Genomic DNA, 19,056 nt, shown 5'->3' on the forward strand with positions numbered 1-19,056 from the left:
AATGTATGACTCAGAACTCTCCTCAGATATAATAGAGTAAATTCACTATTGAAAAGATGTTCGTGGTATGCAAACTACTTGGAAATGTGTCTTTTCCATTGTCAAATTATGCACTCATTTTAGTCTCTGAGAAGATTTGCAAATACGTGTTGCCCATATAGTACGTGCAGATATCTCTTTGCAGGTACAATTTCTTGAAACATTTACCTATGAGTAATATTGACTGAAGTACTCAAATGACTGTGCTTCTGCCTCTAAGTGTGTGAAAGTTGACAGGATGAGAACGTGTATTTTTAGAATGAGCATTAAGTCTAAGATGTGATGTAGATGTTGAATAAAAACACTAATTATTACAGCTATTAAGGTATAAAACTTGAGTCAGCATTTTGCTTCTGCTCCTGACTCTCTCCCTGACTTGCTTTATAATTTTGGGCAAGGAACTTGATCCCTGATTCTGCAAATAGTTTAACTCATGTTAAGTTCCAGACAGAACTGTTTATGGGGTAACACATTAATATCTACTTAAATTAACAAAATCAGAGGCTTAAGCTGTTTCTGCTACAATCACGGGCATGTTACAGCAATGAACATAATCATACTGGTTTGGTCCAATGAGATATTCTAATAAAGGGAGTTTAAGAGAGCACTTCTTTATCAGTGCGGAACAGAAGACAGGGCAGAAAGACATGGGCTTCCTATTTAACTTCTGCCATCTGCTTGGCCTTCGCTGCTCCCTCAGCCTCAACACTTGTCTGCGATCTGTGCACGCGCACAGGCAACAACTCCACTTCCCTATGTGTGCCGGAGCGCCGGCAGTGCAGCAATAAATACCTGAGGGGGGGTGGGGAGGGCAAAAAAAAAGGACAAAGACCTGACAAAGCAGACACCGAGCAGGCCCTGGGACACAAGCCCTGCCACAGGTGCTCGGGAAGGGAAAGGAAGGGGCCTCCCGCCCCCACCTGCAACCCCTCCCCCGCCTCAGCCTCCACCCCAGCCCCCTCACGCCCCCGCTCTTCCCGGCCCCGCCCCGCCGCCGTAACGGCCTCCGCTCGCTGCCGCACCTCGGCCTCCCATTGGCTCCCCGGCCCGCCCGTCACCCGCCCCTGGCGGCGGGGCGTTGGGGGCGTTGCCGAGCCGCGCTGTCAGCCGGGGCCGGGGGAGGCAGCGCGGGGAGGCTGCGGTGTGCGCTGCGCCTCCTCTGGTCTCGCTCGCGCTCTCTTTGCCTATTTCTCTCTCCCCGCCCTCTGGCACGCAACTACCCCTTATTTTTTATACACCCATCTTTAAAGCCACACTAGCACCGCTTTATATTTTTATCCTGTTTTATTTTAAATCTGTTTTCCGCGGAGGCCGGGCGCTCGGCGGAGTCGAGGCGCCGGGCAGAGCCCCGAAGCCAAGGGGCTCCCTCAGCGACCTCGCCCGGTCCCCCCCTGGCCGGCGCCATGGATCACCAGCCCAAGTTCTTCGAGAACCTCTCGGGCACCGGGAAAGCCATCGGCGTGCTCACCAGCGGCGGCGATGCCCAGGGTGAGCCCGGAGGGAGGATGAGGAGGGTGGGAGGAAGGCTGCGGGGGCGAGGAGGGGGGAATTCCCCCCCCCCCCCCAACGGCGGGCGGATGGAGGGACGGTGTGGCTGGGGGAGGCTGCTCCGGCTGGGGCACGGCGGGGGAGAGGCTCTGCGACCGGCCTCGAGGGAGCCTGGAGGAGTTGTGGGGGTCCTGCGCCTCCTGTTGCTATGTCTTACTGAGATAATTTAAAAGATAAACCTTTTTTTTTTGTTGTTGTGGTTGTTTTTTGCTGTTGCTTTTCGCGGCCTGGCCGCAAACGGCCTCTCATCCTCCTTGCCTCCCTTTTCTCACCCTGGGTTCCTAACGCGTGGCCTCCCCTCAGCCTGCCCCGGGCGGGGAAGAGGAGAGAGAAACGCTGCGGCGTTAACAACTCCTGCCACCGAGACGGCTTCGCCCCCGGGGAAACGGAGGGGGGAAGGAGGTCGTGCTGCCTCACGGCGGGGGGAGGCTGCCCCGGCGACACGTTCGTGTGCCCGGCCGTGATGTAGGAAGCTCAGGCGGTGGTTTGCTCTCGGGAGGAGCGTGCTGGCAGCGTGTTCCACCTCCCCGAATGCCTTCAGTGCAGAGGGAGCCCGAGCCGCACGAGTAGGGGGAACAAAAGACCCACAGACATCAGGGGGAAAGAGAAAGGCTCGATCCCAACGTACTTAGTCGTGAAGTAGATTTTTTTTTCCCCCGCACTTTCGTTTCCCCCTCACACATGCTAACAGTTTGAAGTTTCAGTTAATTAAGATTTCAGACCTCCAGCTTTTCATGCTGCTTCACAGGACTCTCCATGCTTGCCGGGAGAGTTCCGTGATGAATGCTTTTAGTTCCTTTGCTTAATTTACTTTTTTTTTTCCTTCCCCGGAGAGTGCCTCGGAAATACTTTTAACTTCGAGAAGAAACGTTACTCGCGTTTGTGAATTGAAGAGAGAGGAGGAAGAAAAAAGCCTCCCTCTCTTTCCTTTATACTTGGCAGCTCAGTGACCACTGCTCGCAGCTTTGCACGTGGAAACGTGCAGGGACCGGTCTGCATCCATGGTGGAGCCTCTCCTGGCTCTCCCAATGTGCAAATGGGCAGAGCAGTGCCCGCCGCTCGCCCTCCCGGCAGCCCTCGCCCTCCTGGCAGCCCATCGCGTGGACCAGCGTCTGCCCGCTCCCCCCCTCCGGTGTGTACGTGATCCGCTGCGAGTCGCTGCAGATTCCGCCTCCCTGCGTCATCTGGGCTGGGAGAAGCATCCTCCCGCCCTCCCTCCGCAGGAATAACGGGGAGTCCCTAGTCTTACCTGGGATTCTCGGGAATCTTTCTGATTGCAGTTGATCTAGTGCCAGCTGGGGAGGAAAAGAGTTCCAGAGAAAAAGCAAGCTGATGACCTTAAATGGCTTCTCTTTTCCTCCCCAGTCAGGTTACATTTGTTCAAGTTTTTATCCACTGTTTGCTCTCATTACTTCCACTGACAAGTGATTCTTGAAGGGACTGTGAATCGAGGCTTTTCTGCTGTAGCGGTCAGGTCACCAAATCGCCATTTTAACTTCTAAGTGTGACAGGGCATTGCCTTGAGCAGCAGTAGCGTGTTCAGCAAGAGGCTGAACCCTGCTGCTCGCTTCTGCGTGTCTGGAGATTATATAATGCAGTGGCAGATGCATCTCCTTTTATAAAGTATTAATCTCCACTTGCCACTATGTGAATTAAGGCATTCTGCAAATCACAGAATGCGTGCATAGCATCTAGATGATATTATCTGGCAGATTGCTACTGCAGCGTATTTCCATGGAAAGGTGAAGATGAACAGCCAGTGAAAGTTGCTGTCTGAGGAGAGAGGTTGTCACAAAGACTAAACAAAGCAAGCTGGATGTCTTCCAAGACATTTTGTAGGCAGCTTTGTTGACCTAACTTAGAACAAGAAAAAAGCAATTTTAGGACCTGATCATTTGGACTAAATGACACGAGGCAGTTGAGGTTCATAAGCCTTATTATCTTGAATGACAGAGATGTGTAAGATATACAACCTGTAGTCTGTTTGCATGCTGGGTTAGGCGTAGAACAAGGGACAGAATGAGTCATGCCCTGTCAAGGTCATTTGCTCTGTGTAGGGCAAATGTTCTAGAGAAACTGTTAAGGATACGCAGAAGGAAATATGCTGCTATTGCTGCAGGACTTGTTGCAAATAAATGTTAAAGCAAAATGGTAGGGCAGGTAAAACTACAAACTCTGACGCAGACAAAAAAGTGGAAATATAAAAAAGTTCCAGTCTGTGGTTTTCTTTAAAATGTCTTAAGTAGACATAAGAAAATGTCAGATTATCTGTAATGCAAACCAGCCTCAGCAGGAAATGCAGTGGAAAAAGCACCCGTTAGTGTTGCAATAAACACATACCTTCATCCCAATAGGTGCCTTGATTTAGACAGGTGGGCTGTAAATCTTATCCTAGAACAAAATATGCTTGATACTGTTTTAGAATACAAGTTACTGCCTTTGCTACTGTTGTACTTGTGAATAATTTAGAAGTAGCATTATGTAAAACAAACAAGCCTTTCTATTTATAGGATGTGTTAAGGTGTAAATTACTTTCCCACTTTTGTGGTACTTCCTTGCAAAGTTTTTTGTTTGTCTTTTTTACCAACTGTGGAATATTAAGAACTATATAATGTGTACATGCCATACTGTGATAATTAGGATTTAGTCACCACACTTTAAACACAGAAGTATTGTTTTTGGTGGGGTTAAAGAATGTATCACTGGTTTATTTTACGTCAAAAAGGTGTAGTTTGTACGCTAATGTGTGTAAGCATTAAACTTGGCAGTCCATCACTTTAGCTAGCCAGCTAAATAGTAAACTACAGTAAGTACTTTCTACCTTAATCACAATTACCTTGAGAGACAAAATTTCTGACAAATTTTCTCAAAATGTAGGGGTTAGTTCAGTTCCTGGACTAATTACAAATGGTAGTGGCTGCAGCTCAGAAAAGTGGACTAAAAATGGGTTTTATTCATGCTTCCATCGTCACTCAGTGGGACTCACCATGATCTGCTTCAGGTATGTGGTTGTATTTTATGGTGGTTGGCAAAGGCTACCACAGAGGATTTGGGCAGCTGTAGGTCACTTTCACGTTTGTATAACCTCCAGTCAGGCTGCTTATTCTACTACCACAATAGGTGTGTCTCAGCAGCGGGAACAATATCATCTGAAAGCATTTGACAGAAGGCAATTGCGTGCTGTCGGAAAAGGATGAGCTTGTGGTTCCTTTGAGCTGTTCCATTTACTTGCTTAGGATTATTGTCCTTAAAGGTGATCATGTTTTTTCTGAGATTAACTCAAAGATTTAGTGTTGTGAAAGATAGCAAGTGAGGGAGATAGAAATATGGATTGCCTGGTAGTATTCTAGAATATTCTAGACCAAGGCTGCTGAAGTAAAGATTTACATTTCTCCATTTGAAGCATTACAGGCTTGCCAATGACATTTCAAGGCAAATTTAATATAGCAGTGTAGATGTACTCTTCTTGTCCTGGTCACTTCTTTTGGAAAAATGAATTTTGGCCACTGAACAAATAATAAAATATGCACTCTTTTATGACATCCAAAATGTAGAGTTTATTTATTAACGCTTACGTTATTTGAAGATAATCACATGGAATAAAGGCATCTTTTCCAGCAAATATGATTGTGTGTGTAGAGACATAGATGTGCAAAATACATGTCCACTTTTTAATATATATTAAAAAATAAGGCATGTAGTTACTAATGGGTGAGTGTAACTGTTTCAAGACATTTAATATTTTGGAGGAAGCTTATCTATAATTAGCAGAATCTCTGATTGAAAGTAGTCTGTTCAGATGTCTTTTAAATTGTGAAGAAGGAGATATGTTTGTAGTCTAGATGTTATGTAAATATTTGTGTAGTACAGGGCTCTGATCTGATACAGTTTTTCTAAGCACTTATGCTGTATAGTATTTCTCTTCAGGTAATTAGAATCATTAATGTGCAATAAAATGTTACATAATTAACAAAAACAATTTGATTTTTTCTCCATTTACCTTTAATGATTTGTTCAGTGTTTCTTATTTGACTACTGCTTCTTATATTTCCATCTGATGATTATAGCCTCCTACTTTATTACAGGTATACCCATTTACGTCCTTGAATAAATTCTTTCTGTTTGACAGTGTTAAGACATTTCCATAGTTCGTGTATTAAGGCATTAAGCATGCATTTAAGCCAATACCTGTAATGAAAATAGTTGGTACTTAAGGGTTTCTTGATATGTGAGCAAGATGCATAGTTTTGTGTTTTCTTTTACGAGGTTAGTATTATAGTTACTTATTTAAAGGCCTGTTTGAGCTTACTAAAGTGAAAAAAATGTCTAAGCACAAAACATTGTTTTAATTTTACTCAAACTCCATTGTTGTAATTGTGCATATGCACTTGAAACAGGATGTAGGCACAGGAGAGGAAATAATTTAAAGAGTTCTGCAGTACTGTTTGTAACTCTGCTATAAAAAATCAGTCTCTTCAAAGACAACTGTATAGAGAATACCAAGAAGAAGGACAGTAAAATCATCCACTCTGGAATTAATTTTAGACATTACGTAAAGCCATCTAAGTAGTTGCAGGTAGCTTATTCTGTGCTGGGTCCAAAAGAATAAAATAAATCTTTTTCTCCTTTAAAGGCTTCTGTGCAAAAGCGTTTGCATTAAACAAACAAACAAAAAAATAATGGTTTTATCTGTGGCTTACTTTTAAAGCTGCTATTCTAATCCTACATTTATCGGTGCTGTATTTATTATTCAGGACTAAATCCATGGCTAACCGTATAAATCTGTTTTTCAGTAATAAGTGTGTAATTACATTTCATAGATATTATGGTAAATCACAAATGCTATTGTAAGTCTCCACAGATAATGAAATAGAGCAGTACTTTGTTAGACAAGTTATGCAGAGACTTTGTGAAATCCTCTGTATTTACATACTTGAATCACTGCAAGCAATGCAGTCTATTCAGATTTAGAAAGCCAACATAAAATCTAAAGCTTCAGTGTTTTACCTGTATTTTGCAGATACCGAATTATAATACGCTTCAGCCCTTCTGAAATGCCAGCCACTTCTTTAGGAGTTTGCCAATAGAAGCCCAAATCCTCTTCCTGTATAAAGAAATAAAGTATACGTCGCCAAGCAATAATAATGCCTGTTACGTGAACTTACAGAGTTTTAGTGGTGGTACAGAGAAAATGCTTTTTGTCTGTAGTTTCTGCATTTTTCTTGAACTTTTACCGTCTTTTTGGACAGGTAAATTATGAGTCTCACCAGTTTTTCATGTCATACAGGGAAACTGGGAAGTATTCACTAAAAAAGTATGCAACTGTATTATGAATATATTCATGGCGAAAGAGTTAATGGATTTGCCATTTTTAGAAATTAATGCATGCTTAAATTCTCTGTTTTAGAAGTGGGAAAGGTAAGCCTAATCAACATTTGTAGGCTAATTTTTAAGTTTTTTAAAAAAACTTCTGGCAGATCTGGAGAATTTGGAATAGGAACAGAGTAACTGCTCTTCTTTAAAGTACACTGATTAAGAGATTTGTGCTAAAGATATAAAGATATGGTACAGGACCAATAAAGCAGAAACATAAGAAAAAGATAAAAGACAAGTTCATATCTTTAGTAGATGTGGATGTTTATATTTAACATCTTATTTTATTAAATACTCTTTTTTTTTGCTGACAAAACAATTCTGCCTCAGCTGGCTGGAATCACAGACACCTTTTTTAAAATTTTACTTTACTTAGATACATGGAGTACAGAGACAGCTAATGGGTGAGACACCAGAGTCTTTGAAGCTGAACATTTGTTAGATACCAAAGAGGTCTTACTGTGTTCCCTCAGGTGCCAGACAGGAGAGGTGACAGAGTTGAACCTCAAGAACCGAAGAATCTTAGAAGGGCAGTTCTGAGTAGTCTGCTCTGAGTGATGATGAACGTCTTCCCTTCAGAAAATGAGATTAGCAGCTCTCTTCTAGAACTGTGCGGTGATAGGGATAGTACAAAAAGTTGTCCTCATCTCTTAAACAAACAAACTGTTGTGCACAGAATGAGCTGAAGTATGCGATGGACTTTGATGAAAGGAGCAGCTTGTGCCTGTGTCTTCTTGTTTGCAGAAAATGGCAGTGCTGTGAAGAATAGTTGATTTTATGCAGTTAATGGGCTTTGTCTCTGCTTTCCAGAGGACTTTGGAAGGGGGGATGTTACTCTTTTATTTGTATTTTCTTTTTGAACTGTTTAATTGAGGAGATACCTTCACTCTGTGTAATAGATTAGTTTTAATCTGAAATTTAGCATGCTTTCTTTTCAGTACAGTGTGTCAAAAGAAATTCTCAGTTTTTCCTTGGCATTAGCCAGCTTTTGTTCCAGAGCTGCGCTCTCTTGGCATCTGAGAACATTTCCATGCTCTGCCACAAGACAGAGGCTCAATGAGAGAATTCTTGCTTTTATTTCCTAATACAGATTTTGGGGAAAAGCATGGGTTACTTAAGATTTTAGTCTCAAGGTGAAATTACATTATGCAAATAATACTATTATTTGTTAATTATACGTCAACAAAGCCATCTGCAAGATTTTGGCAGACTTTTTTTTTTTTGACTTTTTTTTTTAACATTAGCTGACTTCAGGAACCATCTGGTATGTTCCTCATTAGTCAATCTTTGAGAACACCTCAGCCTCATCCCCAATACTGGTAGGCATTGTAGGGATAGGTCTTTATGGCTTACTGTGTTGTGAGTTTACATATTCTAGCTATCATGTTCTCAAATCTCCAGATTGGTGAGCACGTAACACCTACGTTAACAGCAGAGCTGACCTACTGCTTTGCTATTTTGATATTGAATGCAGTAGATTTGGAGAATTTGTCATGTTTCTGGCATCCCTTTTCAGCTGATGTGCAGAGGCTAATCTTTCAGTGTAGCCTAACTGCTGCTTCTGTCCTCAGGCTTTGGATAATCTCATGTGCATTCTTCAGTGCTATAGAAGCAATTAGCATATTACATTTGTGAACTTCTTGATTAATGAGAAAGGTAACATGATGTCTGAAGGGTTATGATAGAAATTCATTTAACAAATGTAGGGGGGACCAGTGGAACTTCCACTGTTGCTGAGGAGATCAAGCGTTTTATCATTACACTTGCATGTAATGCTTAATATTACTATAGTTTGTCAGATGTGTGAGCAGAGAATTCCAGTGTGAATTGGCATTTCAGGAAAGAAAAGTGGTATATAGGCATTTTTCTTTTATGTGAAATGGGTCTAAAAACATTTCTTGTGTTAATTTCCTGCTATTTCTTTCTTTACTTTTAAGTGGCACCTGTCAATATCAGGAGCTTTGGCTGTGCTCCTGACAGAATACTCTCTATATACTCATGTTGTTTGGAGAGCTCAGGAAAAAGAGCCGTTGTAGCATAATTTCCCCTTTGAAGAACATAAATTGGTTGAATGTTCATCATGAAATGAATTTCCTTTCTCTTTCTGGTTTAGTAGCTGTTACTTTTACAATGCTGTTTTACAATAGGCAGCAATTTAATCATGGACCGATGTGCATACTAGCATATCATTATTATATTAAAGTAAATACTACTGCACCCTTCATGTTCATGGACTGATTGCACTATCATTAAGCAAATTCCTGGTTTGATAGATGCTGATCATTGTCTGTCTTCAGGAATGAACTAATCGTTGTCATTATTTTAATTTTTAAAGATGCTGAAAGTTTATAGTATACACACACAAAAAAGGTAACCTATAACAATGTGATTTTGCTTTTTCTTGCCAGGTATGAATGCTGCTGTGCGTGCAGTGGTACGCATGGGAATCTATGTAAAAGCCAAAGTTTATTTTGTTTATGAGGTTAGTGGTTTTTTATTCATTCTCTATTTATCTTTTGATTGTATTTGAGAGATTTTCTGACTGTTTGTGGAAACTTCATAGAGAGTGAGTAATATAAAATTAAAAAAAAATGCTGTACATATCGTTCCCTTTTAATCATATCAACTTTTTGTGGAAAGTGTTTTTGACATGATATATGATAAAGCTATTTCATTTAAATATATGGAATTTTAAATATATGGAGTTCTTTATATAACACCAGAAGCCTGAAAGCATTAAGAATACGGAGGTGGTTGACACTCAACAGTAAGATAGGTATTTGTGTACTTGTCAGATGTTTGTCCCCAATTATTAATATTGGATTTGGTCCCAATTACTGTAATGTATAAATAAGCCTAGCTAAACTACTAATTCTTATTTCCCCCAGGTATGATAAGAATGTGCCATTGTCACAAATAACACATTTTTATTATTATTATTATTTTTTATCAAGAGTTCTGTTAGGTTGGTTCCATCTTTCCTGGTTTAAAGATTGGATTTTATTTTATTTTATTTTTTTAAAAGTAACATATCCAGACATCAGAATTTTGTGGTTGAAGATTACGACTGCATGTGCATGAAGACTATTGTTAACTTACATAACAATCCTTTGACATGAAAAATGCAGAAGACAAGTTTAATGTAAATGACAAAAGAATACTACTATCTGAGCATGTCTTATCGGAAGACTTAAATTCAGGTTAGACTTCAGCTTGAAAGACACCTTCAGTTATAAAATGTGCAGATTGCACAATACAGTAAATGCTTTTTCAGCAAAAAGTCATTCTGTTTACACTTGAATTCCTTTACAACTACTTAGAAGTATGGGATGATTACAAATCGTAAAAAACTTTTGCTGTGGGGCAAAACTCAGTAGTCAGTACTCCTATCAAAATTGTTTTTTGTTTTTTAATGTTATTTACCAAAAGGAGTACTCGAATTTATAGAGGTGTTATGATAGTACTTTATTCTCTGTTTTGTGCATGCAAAATATACAATTTAGTTTTAAAAGGCAGCTATTTATCCATCTTCTTTCTTGGTCTGCTTATTCCTACAGCTCATTTACTAAAGAGAGGTGAAGTGCATTGAAATGCAAATAAGTGGAGCACTGTGCTCCAGATTTCTTTTGTGCTACACTGCTACAGCAAGGAGCCCTGAATAGTGCGTGTGTGCTAATTACATGACCTATCTCTAGAATTCTTTCAATGTTCAGTGGTTCTGTGGGATTGCTGAAATAGGTCAAATATTTTTGAGAAAGTAAGGAGTTTTTCTGGCTGTTCTTAAAGACCAGAACTTTTTAATGAGAATTATCATCCTTGTAATTTGTCTTAGAGTATGTTTACTTTTGTTGTTTTTTAAAAGCTGTTTTGTATCACGAAGTGTATCCAATGGTGAATTTCCAGATGTGCTTTTCTTTTTTTTTGAATTTACCAAGATCCTATTAAAAGCTATCATGCTTCTCTGTAAAATTGCTAAAGTTTGATAAGGTGTAAGGTGAAGTCACAGAATTCTTTGAATGAAAGTCAATTGTAGAAATCAAGTTACTGTTGGAGTTTCGCTTCTTGAACACCTACAGGCTTGGGGCTGTAACCACTTGTTCCAGTGCCTGACCACTCTCTCAGTGCAGGACTTTCTCCAGATACTCAGTCTGAACTTTCCCTGACACAACTTTAAGCCATTCCTTTTTGTCCTGTTACCAGAGAGAAGTGATCAACATCCCCCTTCCTCTTCCCCCCCTGAGGAAGCTGTAGAGAGAGCAGCAAAGTCACCACTCGGACTCCTCTAAGTTGAACAGACCAAGTATCCTCAACTGTTCCTCATAAGTCATGCCGTCTAGTCTTTTCAACATCTTTGTTGCCCTACTTTGGCAATGTTTTCTTATTTGGAGCCAAAAATGGAGTTAAATGTCTCAGCCTTCTGAAGCCTACTTTGTTGCAGTTGTACACTCTTTTTTTTCCTGTAACTATTTCCTTCCCTCATAAGAACTTTTGCACTGTAAAATCACTGTCTTCTACAACTGTGTCCAAAGCTAGGTCAATGTTCTACATAAAACAACAGCTCAATTTTTCTGTCCTTCTTTTAGAGGTAAGAGAGACTAACAAATAAGAAAAAAACAGCAGTGAAATAGGACTTATCTAATTTGGGCCCCTCACTGCAAGAAGGACATGGAGGTGCTTGAGCGAGTCCAGAGAAGGGCTACGAAGCTGGTGAGGGGCCTGGAGAACAAGTCTTACGAGGAGCGGCTGAGGGAGCTGGGCTTGTTCAGCCTGGAGAAAAGGAGGCTCAGGGGTGACCTTATCGCTCTCTACAGGTACCTCAAGGGAGGCTGTAGCGAGGTGGGGGTTGGTCTGTTCTCCCACGTGCCTGGTGACAGGACGAGGGGGAATGGGCTGAAGTTGCGCCAGGGGAGTTTTAGGTTGGATGTTAGGAAGAACTAACTTCTTTACCGAAAGGGTTGTTAGACATTGGAACGGGCTGCCCAGGGAAGTGGTGGAGTCACCATCCCTGGAGGTCTTTAAAAGACGTTTAGATGTAGAGCTTAGGGATATGGTTTAGTGGGGACTGTTAGTGTTAGGTCAGAGGTTGGACTTGATGATCTTGAGGTCTCTTCCAACCTAGAAATTCTGTGATTCTGTGATTTTATAGAGTTTAAGATGATCTTATCAAAGTCCAAAGAAAGAAAACATTAGATACTGGAATTCTTATGATATTTGGACATATTTTAATTCCCAAAAGGAGGAGGAAAACTGACAGGCAGACATGAAAATTAAAATTATTTATGAAATAAAAATGTAAAAAAAGAACAAACCCTAACACATGTATCTCATTTCATTGAAATAAGCACAATGAGAATTCCTCTGTTCTTTTGTGGAAATAATGCTTACTCTACACAGTTGCCCTGGTTCCACATTTTATTCATGTTAGCATCTTTTAGCACTTAATATTAGGATTTAAACAGTTTGTAGCTACTGTCATAAAAAAACATCATATGATTTCCCAAATCTACCCCAATCTGAATTAAAATTTTAATACCCATGGACCTACTTCAGTCATGCTGTGAAAATGTAGTAAGTATAGGAAGTATGTGTAAAAGTACCAGGCTGTTCTAGGAAGCTACTATATTTTTATTTATTTTTACTAATCAGAAGTGATTTTTTTCATATAGAAGTGTTATCTGTCATATATGCCTATCAATTTTAGAAACTGAGAAGGTAAATATTTATATAAATGACTTTCCTTTTTTCCTTAATTGAAGCAGGCCACGTGGTTCCCAGTGGCTGCGTGCTTTTACCACTAAGCTGTGGAACCATTTGGTTCTTCACCTTGCTTAAGAGACCTTGTCTCAAGAGGCCGGCATTGGAAATGCAGTGGTACAGCAGTCATGGATTTCTGTGAGGAAATCTTGATGTATTTTATGTGGTGGCTTGTACACGCGGTGATATTTGTATTTTATGTTATTGAGCAATAACCAGAAAAACTCAGTAATTAAACTTAAATAACTGTTGAAGCCTAGAATGTCTAACATGAATCATATCAGAAGATAGCTTGTTCTTTCCCCAAAGCTTTTGTTTGTAGACTTAAGATCAGAAGCAAGGTTTGCTGTCCCTGCCAATGTCTCCCAGAGTTATGTTATATGCACATGTGCACTGTGAACATGTGACCCACAAACTTCCTCTAGTTTGCTTTGAATTTTCAGTTGTTAGAAGAAGGAAGCATGAAAAGGGGTTGAGCTTTGAGTATGTATTTTTGTATTTTTGATGGTTTGCTTTTTTCCAGGCTTGCCTTATAATTCTAGTATGTTAGTACCAAAGCTGCTATTTTAGAAACGGTGTAAAAAAATTTTTTTGGGGGGGTAAATTGGCAAGTTCCTCTTTTTATTAAGGTCTATATACATGCCAGACAGAAATTTTCAGTAATAAGACAATTATGACAGTGTTAGATTTAACAGGTTTAGTTTGCAATATTTGATGAAATATTTAATGTTGAATTCCACTTTTAAAATGAATTGCCCAGTCCCCAAGGTTAACACCAGCATTGAAATAGGTAAAATGATAAATGGAAATCATTTTTATTATTAATATTTGAATTCTACTTGATCCTTTTTTTCCTCTGTAGCTTTTCTAGAAAGGCTTTTTTTTTTTTTTTTTAAGTCTTATGTTTTTTGTACCTGTTAATGGCAGGGAAGAACAGAGTTGAAATTATAGTTACGTTGTTCCGAGCCAGCTTACATGCATGACTTGGCAAGCAGAACTGAGTTAGTAAAAGCTAATGCAAACAAAGCTAATATGGACCTAGCCTGTTCCGAAAGCACCTTTCAGTGCGAGGAATTATTAATTGTTATTGCTTGTCAACACAGAGAAGCTCACAGTCCCACAGAATTGCAGAATGGTTGGTTGAGGCTGGACCTGGCTCTATGTGGCCCTGCTTGAGCAGGAGGTTGGACCAAATGACCTCCAGAGGCCCTGTCCAAACTCAATCATCCTGTGAGTCAGTCAGAGCTCATTTTAGCCTTGTTGTAAAGTGTTTCAATTCACAGAGCCAACTTCAAGTAGTAGTTTATTCCTTTGCTCTTTCTATGCTTTAGATCTGTTAATTAAAATATGAATTAGCAATTTTCATCCATGAGTCTCTCGATAAGCCTTTACTCTAATACTTAAAATACTTTCTTAGATCCAGATTGTTTATTTTTCTTTTCAAGTAAAAATGGGAGGTGAATGATTGGAGCAAATATGTGGACTGTGCGTTTTTGTCAGCTTGTAGCGCAGCTTGCTATAGTCTATGTTACAAGCGGAGTCTGGGTACAGCATCATGCTATTCGTTCAGCATTTATTGGCTATGTATTTTGGTGTTGTTGTAGCCAATAGGAATGTGGATAGGAGAAGCTGTCTATCCATTATTTATTGATATGAGGAACACTCTGGTTTCTTTTTCTGTTTTTCTTCTAATAATTCTCTGATAATTGAACTTAGTAATTTGTTCATCAAGCTCAGTTGGATATAGTGGTCTGCACTTTCTCAGAAAGAAAGATGTAGATCAATTAAGTAGATTAATGATTTTTTGTTTCCCAGCTTGATCTTTAATTTTGAAAGAATTAGGCAAATAATATCTGAGCCTTAAGATGTCTTACTTTGTGTGTGTGTATGTTGCATATTAAAGGTATCTAGAGAGTATACAAAATAATGTAAAGATCTGTTTAAGGACAGAAATTAGAAACAGGTTATCTTATACCTAACTGTTTCTTTACGATTACTTGATTATCTTACATGTAAGTCATACTTTTGTTGAGTCCAGGTTTTCTTTATATTCACATTCTATCATGTTAGTGAGTGACTCAAGTTTTATAGAATATTGCTATCATATCCTATTATGTAGTATTCCAATGTTACCTTTTTAAGCCAGTATGAACTTGTAACATTGAAATGAACTTTCTTACTGGCTAAAACCTTTGCTTCCTCTGGATCATCCCAAAGTGTTTCCAGTTTTGCTGTTTTATAAGCTTTCTGTTGCAGCTTCCAATTGGCTTATTACAGAGAACCCTAAAAATAAATATGTACTGCTTTGCAGTAACTGGATATGGAAGAATGGTTAATTAGTTCCTCATATACACTTTCTTTTAAATTTGGTGTATTGTTTCCCTTTGGATTTAGAGAAACGTCAAAAAATTGAATAGTAACTCCAGTTTCATTCTTCTCTATGTCTATATTAATTAGGTTTTTCCAGGTTAGAAATTTGCTGTATTTTCTTTTTCTCACCAGTGTTCACAGCATCACCTAATAGAAAACAGTCTATAATTATCATCTTTCTGGTAATATTTATGCAGGGAATTAATAAAACCAAGCATAACAATTTTTCTGTAGCTGCTAACTACGTAATTTTCTTTCTTTCAGCTCAGTGTAGTTCTTTCTGTATTAGAGTATGCACTGGTTTTTGAAGACAATTTGAGTTAAGGCATTAAAATTGAATAACCTGATTTCTTCTTCCTTTATGAAATCTTTTTGCTTGTTGCTGTTCATTTTGTTTTGCTTATCCATACCTTGGGGGAAAAGTATACAAAGTGTTACAGAGGTAACAGAGGTAATTTTTCTGCTTGAACATTATTTCATTTCAGTTAAGTATCTTTGAATTAAATGTTTTCCATTACTTAGAGTTGCATTTAATGTATACATGGTGAATATTACTACGGTGGAAATGCTACAGCTTTTCAAATCAGCCTTCTTGAAATACTTTTCTTTTTTTTAGGGTTACCAAGGAATGGTTGATGGAGGTGATAATATTGTTGAAGTTTCTTGGGAAAGCGTTTCAAGTATCCTGCAAGTAGTAAGTGTTAGGGGGTAGGGGTGGGACCCAAAGCATCTCTCTTTGAACAACAAACCAAAATCTTGGCTTCGAAATCAAACCAAAATCAGATCCAGGCTAACAACTGCAATTATGAAATCTTATTTCTATGATTACTGGAGTGATCACATACCACTTCTAGCAGAGCCTAATTTCTGTGATACAGTTGCTTGACGTTTTCTAAAGATGATCTCTGTGGGACCTCATTTTTGGTGCACAAAAATAATATTGAAAACTTGTGTTCTAGATTTTCAATATCACATGTCATTAGCTTCCTGAAGATATATTGGCAAAGACATTATAGGGCCTAAATATGGAATAACTGTATTTCGTAAGGCAAGTGCTTTCTTACAACACCCTGTTGGCTTCCTGTCGAAGTGAATTTAGAATTACAGTAATGGGTGTAATTACAGTACAGTTCTCCAGAGCTCAGATAATACCAGTGATTTTGTGCATTTGTATTAAAATGTCCTGCAAGGTGGCCATTTGGATCTCCTTATGCTTTTCCTTGGCATGGTAATACTGTTACTTCTTCCAGAACAGATGCTATGTTTGGCAAAGAGGCCTTGCTGCTTGCTAGGCTTTCTGAAAACTCCCTCCAGGTGAACCGAGTGTTTCTTTGGAATTATCTGTAATGCAAATATAATAAACATAAATCAGCATAGAAAAACAGTTGTTTTTTTGACAAAACAACAACAAAAACCTGATATGAGATACCTTATCCATGTATGTACATTTATTTTATCCACTTGTCTTTGTTTTATCCATTGTCTATCTTGTAGCATCTATAACCAAGAGAAAATTGAGGTGTTATGGCTGAGGACAGAGAAGTCAAATTTTTGAGTGTAACGCTTTTTTCTGTTGTATGTATTGACTCCTGAGAACATAATTTTCCACAAGTTTGATAATTGTTTTCATTACTTTTTACTCACTGTAGAATTAAAGGTGGAGGTTATACTACAAAATAACCATTCATCATTAATCCATCTTAAAAATACAGTAATATACTAGATTATAAATTAAAACCATTATATTTCCCTTTTCTAGGGAGGTACAGTTATTGGTAGTGCACGGTGCAAATCCTTTCGTACTCGGGAGGGCCGCCTGCAGGCAGCCTACAACTTGGTTCAGAGAGGAATCACTAATCTGTGTGTGATCGGTGGAGATGGTAGTTTAACTGGTGCCAATCTGTTCCGTGAAGAATGGAGTGGACTTCTAGAAGAACTAGCACAGAAAGGTAAGTTTGGGTTTAGACCCTCTAGACTTTTATTCCAATCTTCAGAGTGATTGTATACCTTAACTATACATTTACAAACTATATTCGGAGAATATTAATTTTAAAAATCAAACACATTCTGGGAAATTATGCATCTCTTCATAAAGTATTAGTTCTTGATTTCTGTACATCCTTTCTTATATACCATAGATGTTCAAAAAGACCCCAGAAAACTTAGTGGGCAACTGTCTGTGTGGCTTTTTTCTCATTATGGACAGTTAGTTGTCAGTGTCTGAACTTTGAGCCTTCTGCTTGAAAAGCCTCTTTCACTCAAATGCAAGCTGAGATGGCAATTCCCTTCCTACAATAAGCTAAAAACTTGGTTGTTAATAATTTATTATTTTCCTACCTGCTTGTTTAAGATCAGAACATTATAAAAATGCATCAGTTGATAGCATCTAAGAGAATGTTTAAGAAAGAGTAAAAGAACAGAGCAAGCCTACACAATGCTATGTAGATGCTCTATGTTATTCAGAATATATAAGTACTCACATAGGTTTCATCCATTTCTGTCTTCAAGACGTCCTGAATCAGATGCTGTTAGCAGTCCTTAATGAATTTCTCCTGTATGAATGTATACAGTTTCCTTGAACACATACAAATTTTTGCTGAAAACATTGTAGCAAGCAGTTCTACAACTTCAATGAATTATGAAGATTGTGAAGAATCTTTTCCTCCTGATTATTTTGATCCTATTAATTTCTAGTTTCACTTGTTGTCCTCTGATTTTTTTTTTTTTGTTAGAACAAACAGTGAATGATTGATTGATTGATTTCTGTGTGCCACTTATGATTTTACAGCTGCTGTATTTTTTTCCTTCATCATCTCTTTTCTAGATGGAGGAGTCCTAGTTTGCTTAGTAGTTCCTTATATGTATAAGTTCTGTACCTATGATCATCTTTGTTGCCCTTCTCTGAACCTTTTCCAGTTCTACCATATCCTTTTTGAGGTGGGGAGGACCCGAACTGCACGCAGTATTCAAGATGAGGGCAAACCATGGATCTGCACAGTAGTATAATGATCTTTGTTTTGTTCTCTGATATTTTCCTAATATTTTCTAATATTTTTATTTTATTTTTGACTGCTGCTGGGCACTGAAGCTGATTCATTAATGAAAACAGCATTATTATATAATTATGTAGAAAATAGTATTTTATTTTTGATGTTAGGATATGTTTTCATGTGGATTAGGTTATATTTCTCTACAGTGAATTCAATTTGATACTTTACTGGTGCTCATTGTGTCTTGCTAGTCTTCTTTTTCTTCACAGATGTTCCATACATTTAGAACCCAAGTAAATCAGTATGAACAATAAAACTTTGGCACCTTACTGCTTATTTCCTGTTCTAGGTTATCGCTGAATATGTTGAACAGTGCAGATCCCTTTAAAACCACTTTGGTTATCTTTCTGAGATATAAAAATCTGCATTTACTACAGCCCTGTTCTGTATTTTTCATTCTCTGTTTCCTATCACTTATTCCATGCAAAGGCCTTCTCTCTTATGCTGTGGATGCTTAGTTTCCTCAAAATCCTTTGGGGACTGACAATCTTTGTCAATTTTTTGAAATCTAAGTAGAATATATCAACCAGATATCCCTTATTTGCATGATTATTATGTCACTTTAGGAACACTAGAAACGGTTTGTAAAGCATTATGTATATGTATATTCATAGAAAACACTTTGACTCTTCTTCAGAATGCTGTAATTATCTGTACAAACATTAGTTATATTTTTCATTATGGTTTATAATATTTTCTTTAATATAGCCATTAAACAAACAGATACATAGTTTCTTGAATCTTGCATGAAAAAATTGTTATATTTGCTACAGTCCTCTCCACAGCTACTAAAGTAGTTTTAAGCACTTAAGCAGCTGACATATTTCATCCTTGAGATCCTTTAGAACTGCTGGGTGACTCAGCATTTTCACAGATGTCTTTGGAGACATATACGAAAACTAGAGTAGGAGCTTTTCTATTC

General features: G+C 38.6%; 1 protein-coding gene across 4 annotated transcripts in view; it reads left to right on the forward strand.

Moving 5' to 3' along the window:
• The first annotated feature begins 1,130 nt into the window (after positions 1-1,130).
• PFKP (phosphofructokinase, platelet) overlaps positions 1,131-19,056 on the forward strand; it is a 44,968-nt gene continuing 27,042 nt past the window's right edge. For 2 of the 4 annotated variants that reach the window (XM_035316448.1, XM_035316451.1), the window contains exons 1-4: positions 1,133-1,527; positions 9,369-9,442; positions 15,701-15,778; positions 16,844-17,033. In XM_035316448.1, coding sequence (XP_035172339.1) covers positions 1,443-1,527; positions 9,369-9,442; positions 15,701-15,778; positions 16,844-17,033 — 427 coding nt within the window. In that variant the 5' untranslated portion in view covers positions 1,133-1,442. Of the gene's footprint in view, positions 1,528-9,368; positions 9,443-15,700; positions 15,779-16,843; positions 17,034-19,056 lie in introns of all 4 variants that reach the window. The other 2 variants (XM_035316452.1, XM_035316449.1) reach the window with 2 other exon arrangements.

The sequence above is a fragment of the Oxyura jamaicensis genome, chromosome 2 (assembly GCF_011077185.1).
Source record: "Oxyura jamaicensis isolate SHBP4307 breed ruddy duck chromosome 2, BPBGC_Ojam_1.0, whole genome shotgun sequence".
In the NCBI taxonomy this organism is placed as follows: Eukaryota; Metazoa; Chordata; class Aves; order Anseriformes; family Anatidae; genus Oxyura; species Oxyura jamaicensis.